General features: G+C 43.9%; 1 protein-coding gene across 1 annotated transcript; it reads left to right on the forward strand.

The window, feature by feature from the left end:
- Positions 1-3,343: 3,343 nt before the first annotated feature.
- Positions 3,344-8,167, forward strand: SOCS2 (suppressor of cytokine signaling 2). Its single transcript, XM_007435720.3, has 3 exons — positions 3,344-4,447; positions 4,808-5,050; positions 6,846-8,167. The coding sequence occupies exons 2-3, from the start codon at positions 4,918-4,920 to the stop codon at positions 7,301-7,303; spliced, it is 591 nt and encodes a 196-aa protein (XP_007435782.1). The 5' UTR covers positions 3,344-4,447; positions 4,808-4,917; the 3' UTR covers positions 7,304-8,167.
- Positions 8,168-8,619: the final 452 nt, after the last annotated feature.

An 8,619-nucleotide genomic window follows, 5' to 3' on the forward strand; every position in this document is an offset into this window, starting at 1 on the left:
GGCCCTCTTTGGATCCAGGGGTGTAACTACTGCCCTGTCTCCAATCTTCCCTTTTTAGGAATGACAGAAGTGGGACACCAACAGTGAAGCACTCTAGAGGAAATGGATTTCATGAAGTTTTTCAGCCGTGCTTCTGGCCCAGACATGGGATAGAATGCACTGGTCATTCTAGATTACCTTTGTCAGGACCTGGACCTCTCATTGGCCTTCAGTATCATCAACCATGGTATCCTGCTAAACTGTCTGCTGGGGTTGGGATCTGGGGCATTGTGATACACTGCCTCTGCTCCTTCCTCCGCAGGCAGTTCCGATCAGTAGCGGTGGCCAGGCGGGGGGGAGGATAAGAGAGGTTGGCCCAGGAATTACTTACTCTCTTGTGGAGTGCCAGAAAATATAGTGCTCTCCCCTATACTTCTTTTAAAATCTACACAAAGCCACCAGTGGAGTTCATTTGATAGTTCGGATTCAATATCATCAGTGTGCTGATACCTAGCTTTACATCACAATGCTGGGCCGTGCTAGGGATGTCGTTGGAAATCTTGTCCCAGTGCCTAAAGGCTGTAAGTATCAGGATGAAACAGAAAAGGCTACAGTTGAACCCAAGCAGCCATTGGTTGTTCCTCAAGGCTCTTTGCTCCCATGTTGTCTCTTGATGGGGAGGTGCTACCCCTGAAGGAGCAGGACTGTGACTTGGGGATCCTCCTGGTCTCACAGCTCCTGCTTGAACGACAGGTGGAGACTGTGGCTAGGGTGACCAGTCACAGCCCTATCAGGGGTATGAGGACCCTATTATCACTACCCATTTGGACTACCATAATGTGCTGTATTTGGAGTGCATTTAAGAACCACTCAAAAGCAGCAAATAGTCCAGAACGCAGCAACCTGTGCACTAACACCTGGCATTGGGAACACATGATGGCTGCGCACTGGCTACCAATGAGCTTCCAGGTGCAATTTAAAGTGCTGGTTTTAATTTATAAAGCCCTATATGGATTGGCACCAGGTTACTTTCAGAATTATATTCTTTAACTAGAATTGGCCCAATAAATACAATTTTAGAGGAGAAATAACTTGTGGTCCCTACTTTAAATGGGGGGGGGGGTGCTGAGGCCAGGAGGTGCTGCTTCTTAGGGGTGTTGCTGGCCCTTTGGGATGGCCTTCCAGTTGAAATTAGATTGGGTCCCACTATTGCTGCCTTCTGCAAACAGCTTAAAACAAAACTGTTTTGTACAGTACTTGGGTTTACACCATTTGTTATTTTATTGTTATTTTTCTGTGTTTTATTTTTAATTAGAGTGGGCATTTTAACTGTATATATGTATATTTGTGAAGCACTGGGACTCCTTAATTGGACTGCAATGGGATATAAATGTAGTAAATAATAAATAACATTTGTAACAACTAGCTGAAAATATTTCTTTAAATCAAAGAAAGGATTCTGAGAAGCAAACACATCAAGAGCAGACTGAAACTGCAATTTGCATTCTAAACAGTTATTAACAAGTTCACATGCTACAAATTAAAAGAAAAACAACCTCAAACTAGAGTATTTAAATACATTCACTTCCAGCAATGGATTCATTCCCCTTACACAGGTCGGTCGGTCAGTTTATTTATTTATATTTATCTATAAATAATAATTTTAATTTTAATAGTGACAAGATATTTATTTACAAAAGGTTATTTCAAGTAGACATATAGAAATACAAATTCAGAAGAATTTCTCAGAACAGTTCAAAGAATCACTGGGAAATATTTTAAAAGCACAGTTTTATTTATTTAGAAAATGTATAGCTTCCCCTTTTAGTAACCATTCTCATGTCAAAGGACAAAAAATAAAATAAAAATATAATTTAAAACATCAGCTTTAAAACTATCTGAAAGAGACAAAAAGATAAATAAAGCAGCCAATAAAACTAAATATGTTTACCACAAAAAGCTTATTTAAATAAACAAGTATCTGATATTCATTTAAAAGACCCATGGTCCCGGATGTGGTGAACCTAAACAGGCAATTGCCTCTGAGAACCATGTCTTCATGACAGCCACACAGCAGTTTATGTGTGCCAGATCACAGAAATTAGGAAGTCTACACAAAGCAAAAGAGATTCCTTTAAGTATCCATAGCGCAGCTTATAAAGTTATTTAAATGTTCAATACTAATCACACTACAGAGTCAACCCTATTGATTACTGCAATTTTTCTTTAAACAGGCAGATAATTACTGTATAAAAATAAAAACTTGAATTTTGTCCCCAAACAAAATGTTATATAGTGGAGTTTGCATTTGATTAGTGTAACATGCTTCTTATGATACTATATCCAAAAATCACATTTATGCTAATTAAAGCCACTGGACATCAGTTTGTTAGTCTAGGACAAAAAGATTAATAAGCCAAAGTAGTTTATGTGCAAATGTACAAATATGTGCTAGTCTTGGTATCTCCAATATGAAATCAGTGTGCTTATGCACCCACCAGACTCTCTGCCCCATTAGCTTTTTTATATTTAGAAACAAATCTTCATTTTTTAAAAGAGAAATTGTCATGCTCCAGCTCCATCTTTATTTCTAAATATGCCTCTAAATGGTCACAGAAGCATTCTTAGAAAATGAAGCACATCCACCATTTATTTATTTATTTTATTAATTTATTTATTTTCAGGTGCTGTGTTCCCAACCATTTTAGCTTAACCCATTACCCAAAGTAGCTCTTGTGGTTAATTTATCTTTCAGCGTGTCATACAAATCCATAATTGAGTAACTATGATCCTGTTAACCATGGCTATGAGGATCATGGAAATACATCCACTGCCTTCTCTGTATTTAGAGCAGAGGATCATTATTGTTTCCCATAACCCCCTTACATCATTTTCAAAACAAAATAATTTTGCTCAGAAATATCAGGCAGGATAACATCAATCAATCTTGGTCATCACCACCCAAGCCTATTATTTTGGGTTATATAGTTGCTCCACTGTGTTTAACAGGATTCACTTGTACTGAGTAACCAAATACATACTGCGCATTTGAAATGCTACCCATTTCAAGCCCCTTGTCATAGGAATAATATGCATTAACCCCATTCCTTCTCTGGTCAAGAGTAGCCAGGATCTCCAGTCAGCATCAGATTTAATCCTGAAAAGGCCTCTTACACAGCTACAACTTAACCTAAATGCTGGATTAGCAGAAACATCCGTGGACAAGTCTAGTTTGGGTTCGACCAATCTTCGAGGCTATTTCAGGCCTAATCGTTTGCTTAGAAGGACCGCTAACTGCATGTGGTCCGGAAACGGCTGAGGACGCGCTGCACGAGGCAGCAAACCGCTCCCGGGCGCTGACGGCCGGGCAGCACCGAAATGCAAGAGCCTCGTCCGTCCTCCCAGAATAGGTCCCCTTGGGCCTCGCGTGCCCACGCCACGAGCGACGAACGCCTTCTCACGTTCTCTATCCCGGAGGAACAAGCGTCACAGAACCTTCCTCGCAGCCCTAAGCGGCAAGGGCCGTCCGCGCACCCAGCAGCGTCGCTCCGTAAAGAGGCTCGGCGGAGGCGCCTTCCCGTTTTTCGGAGGCGGAGGCGCCTGGTCAGGACGACGGCCGTTTATTTGTGCAGCCGCCCCAGCTCCCTCCGGCGAAGAAAGGCGCGGGGGGAGTCAGCGAGGAAAGAAGGAGCGGCTGCAACACGGCAGCTCCATTTCAAGCGGAGGCGCGGGAGCCCGGCCGTCACGTGACGCGATTCCTGGAAAGTTCTTGGAAAGCGGCCTTTGCATTTTCACAGTTCCTGGAGTTGCGAGCAAACAAGCCGCGGGGAGAGGAAACGGCCGGGCACCCCGAAGCAGCGTCGAGATCGCTCGCAGTGTGTTCGGGGAGGGGGGCAAGCGGAGGAGGGGGCCAGATATCTCCCTGTAAGCACGAGAAACCTGCCTCTTCCCCCACCCCCGCACTGAGCAGTAGTTTGCTCAGCCTACCTCAAATGGGAAAGGAGGAAAGACGGGGGCAATGCCTGCCTCGCCATTATTAATCCCAGTCATGACACACGCGCCCGCGTCACCCCACTTTCTGAGTTGTTTCGGTATCGGCGCGCGCCAGGCAGAAATCTCTCCCGCCAGCCACGGCTCCTCGCTCTTGTTTGCTTGGCGTCCACGCGTCACATGAATATTTCCTGCCCCGGGTTGTAGGAGAAGCTCTCGCGGAGCACAACCTGAGCTCGCCAGCAAGGCGCCCAGCCGCCCCCCCGCCGGCCCTCTCGCCCTCAAGCAGCTGATGCAGCGCTTGCCCTTCTCGTTGGCTCTTCCTTCTCTCCTCTCTCTCTCTCCTTGCTCTGCAACAAAAGCAGGGCTGATCGCCGCAGCGAGCCTCCCCACGGCCTCTCCGTTTAAAAAGCGCCGCGCTAAAGAGACCAGCATCCCGTCCTTTTGGGTTCTGCCGCGCTCGCTGGCGAGGCCGAAGGTAAGAGTTGGGCTGAGTGCACACGACTCTTCGCCCCAGGGCTGCCCACCGATTATTTCCTAGACAGCAGCCACTCTGCGTGCACGGGAAGGGAGGAGGAAGGCGTGCACCTTGGAGGTAGCCTGTAAGCCAGCCTTGAAATCCCTGGCCAGGTGAGGCGCTTTCCCGGCGGGAGCTGTTCCCCCGCGTGGGCAATGGGGAAGTCAGGGCAATAGAGAGGAGGCAGAGAAAAGCGGGCGCCCTTCACCCCCACCCCCGGCAATAAACAGGCTCTCCTTGCCGAGGGATGCTCTGTCAGGAAGCGTTCGGAGCGGCGGATTTCGACGGGCCCCGGTTCTTCTCTCCTCTCCTCTCTTGCAGAGCTCCAGGTTGCTGCGGGCGGGAGTCAGATGGGCCGGGACGGCCGCCAGGACCTCCGTTAAGGGCACGGTGCTCCGTGCTGTCCTCCTCACGCGGTGGTCTGCTCCCAAATGACCCTGCGCTCGGCCGAATCCTCGGATGGCACCGACAGGACTGGGCCCCAGTGGGAGGCTGGAGGAGCCGCGGCGGAGCCTGCTGAAAGAGAGCGTCTGGCCTCTGCCATGCGGGAGTTGAGATGCGCGGGTAAGCCAAGCGTGGGAACCGCTGGGGAACGGGGACGTGTGAATGAGTATCCCAGGTTGGATTGACCCGTGGAAGAAAAAATAGTTGGCTGGTCCCCTGCCTGCCTGCAACGTCCGTAGGAACTGGAGTGATTCTGTTGTGTAGCACCCCCAGCGCTGATGAGGTTGTGGGGGGAAAATGAAGATACTCGCCAGGGAATCTTGGAGAGGTGGAGCCCCATAAGCGGGTGTCCTGCAGAATCTGGAACTGGAGGACGAGGTTGCAGAAACGACTCGAAGGATCACGCTTCGAGGGTGGAGGGACGATGGGTTGAATGCGATTTATTCCGCAATACGAATGTTTTACTTCCCCGGAAAGCGGCAGGGTTAGCTACTTTTCTACAGGTTGTTCCATGACACTAGTTTTAAATTCATCGTTCGTTTCTTGCGTTTGGAAGCTGCGATGGGTTTTCAACTTTTATTTAGTGATCATTCCCAAGTTAAAGTAATTCACAGAAAGAAGGCAGAAAATCCTCCCTGCTGGAATATAATAATAGTTTCAGCCTTTGGGAATAAGAAGGAAGGAACAAGTTGAACTGTTTCTCAGACTTGACATGCATGTCGGAGCACTCTGCTGCAACTTCATTCCGTTCTTGGATTTCCACATTTCAGATTAGCCAACGCAATTACGTGTTCATTATCTGATGCATTGTATAATCCTGAGCTTGTTGCTCCCACTAGTAGTAGCACCTCAGAGTTAAGGGACTAGTAAAATGTAGGGCTGACCTAGAAGTAAATCTAGAGTTACTTAAGACTTCTAGGAAAACATCTCTGCTGTTAATAGAAACAGGTAAATTTGTTCAAAAGAGCAAGTGAACAGAAATTCTCATAAAAATTCTTTGTAAAGCATTTTAGCTTCATCACCCTAGGCTTTTTATTTATTTTTTATTTTTTACATAACACTTTTAAAAAAAATGTCACTATTTCACTACAGTTTTCCTACTTGGTCTTGATAGTTGTATTTAGCTCTGAGAAAATTTATTTTCTTTTACTTTTATTTATTAAAATAAATAAAAATATTTATTTTCAGGTTATCCTGCAAAAGCAAAGAACACATTAGTATTAACTGTTACTTCAGTATTATAGATAGCAAAAAAAAAAAGTGAATCCAGTTCTGTCAGGGGATCCTAGGAGTTGTATTTTAATGCACATTGGAAAGGCTAGTTTAGTTATTAAAAGATATTTTCTCTCTTACTGTTCTTTGCTTTGGGTTAAGAGAAAGTGATTTTAGGTTCTTTAGGATGTAAAATTTGCCTTGTTCTTCTAATCTCACGGTTTCATATATCAGCACCATATTTGATGACTGAAGTATTTTGTTTTTCATTTAGCAGAACTGTTAATAAAATAAGACTGTGTTGCAAAATGGGGCAGCCTTAAATCCTGCTGATATCTGTATAGCACTTTTGCAGTACAATTCTAAGTATATTGGTTCAGAAACAAACCCTATGAAGTTTAATGGGATTTACCCTGAAATAAATGCATGTAAGATTCAGTTTGCAAGATACCTTTTCTGACCTTGTGGGGCTCATATACATATTTCACAAAGCAGAAAGTAGAAGTGAGAAACTGACAGGGACACCCAGGAAGTATTAGTGTTAAGTGATTTGAATCATTGGGGTCTGATGCATTGATTACGACAACTTTTTTCAAAATTCTCCAGTGCAGACAACTACTTGGCACTGAAATGCGCTCTGCTTCTAGTGGTATTTTGTCCAAAAATATGGGGAAGATACTTAACTAATTTTGTTTCCTCTTAGGATGGTATTGGGGAAACATGAGTGTTGCAGAAGCAAAGGAAAGATTACAAGATACATCTGAAGGGACTTTCTTGGTCAGAGACAGCTCTCATTCAGAGTATTTGCTTACTATTTCAGTCAAAACCTCAGCAGGTCCCACCAACTTACGAATAGAATTTCAAGGTGGTAAATTCCGTCTAGATTCTGTTATCTGTATCCGATCAAGACTCCAGCAGTTTGACAGTGTGGTTCACCTGATTGAATATTATGTCCTTATGTGCAAAGATAGAAGAATGGTCTCTGAAATACCTTCCAATGGAACAGTCCATCTTTATTTGAATAAACCTCTCTATCATTCAACTCTATCGCTACAGCACCAGTGTAGAGTAGCGATAAACAGATACACAAATGAAATCCAGGAACTTCCTTTACCAACAAGACTGAAAGAATTCTTAAAAGAATATCGATATCAGGTATAAGTATCTACTCAGCCTCATTTTCAGAAAACAGATCCTGAATACAATTTGTAAGAAATCAAAATCTTCAGCTGCGTGAAAATATTGTGTGGGTCACTGTGAAAATAGTAATGGTATGTTATTATGTATGTATGTGTATTTAAGGGGGGGGGACTTGGATTTAGTGTTCCACTGTCGAAACTTTGGTGCTTCTCCAGGAAGGCCTTTATTTAAAGGTCACTTTGAGAAAAGAAGCTGAGGGAAAATGTGTTGCAGTGAGAACAAGGGCATACAAGAGGAGGGTTTGCTGTTCTTCAGCATCTATGCACTCAGTCTGTTCCTAACATAGATGAGGCAGGCCTGCATCATTATGGGTCTGCCACTTGAATGGTTCTCTTACAGAAAGCCAGCCTGTGAAATATTACTAATTCCCAATTGAAATGATGTGGCTGCCCTTAAAAATAACTTCTGAATAATGTGGGCCAGTCAGTGATACCACAGGTACTTTAAAGTTATCCATGGTCCTCGTTCAGAGAGCATATTACAGTCATCAGTATTGAAAGATTAAGGAAGATTCACTGATTCCTAGTGACCATTTATAGTTGGAATGCTCCCCTCACATCAGAAGGGCTAAGGGGAGGGGTAGGTACCTGGATTTCATGCACCAAATGGCTAACAGTTCTGCATTTAAGTCACTCTACGCTTTTTATGAAGTTACAAAGGGAACATATTTTGGGCAATAAATTTCCAGCTAGCATAAAAGATTGGCATAGAAGAGGCTGGTGAGATTCAATGTCTGATATTAGATGAGTCTGATGCTCATTATGTATTTTGCACATTATTAATTATAATTTACAAATTAATAAATAGCAAGCTTTTATTTCCCAATTTTATAGCACCTGAGTGTTTTCTTATTAAAAACTTATCTAGCAGTTCTTCCTGCTTATGAATACTACGTGAAACCTTTTATTTATTTATTTTTGTGCCCTCAAGTCAGTGTTGACTCCCAGCAACTGCCTGGACAAGTCCTGCCGTTTTCTTGGCAAGGTTTTGGAAGTAGTTTGCCATTGCCTGCTTCCTAGGGCTGAGAGAGAGTGACTGACCAGTTGGCTTCATGCCTAAGGTGGGACTAGAACTCAGTCTCCTGGTTTCTAGCCTGATGCCTTAACCACTACACCAAACTGGCCATCTCATGAAACCTACAGGCCAAATTTATCCATTTTTACTCAGAAGTGTAAGTTTAGAGTTCTGGCAAAGTTCTGTTTGAACAATCAAAATGGGAGTAGATTTCTAGGTAAGATCCAGTTACAAGGCAGTCAGTCACACATGAACTCTGAACA

This window comes from Python bivittatus, unplaced genomic scaffold (genome assembly GCF_059951505.1).
Source record: "Python bivittatus isolate LINGU-HERP-01145 unplaced genomic scaffold, Pbiv_v1 ctg000330_np1212, whole genome shotgun sequence".
NCBI classification, from domain to species: domain Eukaryota; kingdom Metazoa; phylum Chordata; class Lepidosauria; order Squamata; family Pythonidae; genus Python; species Python bivittatus.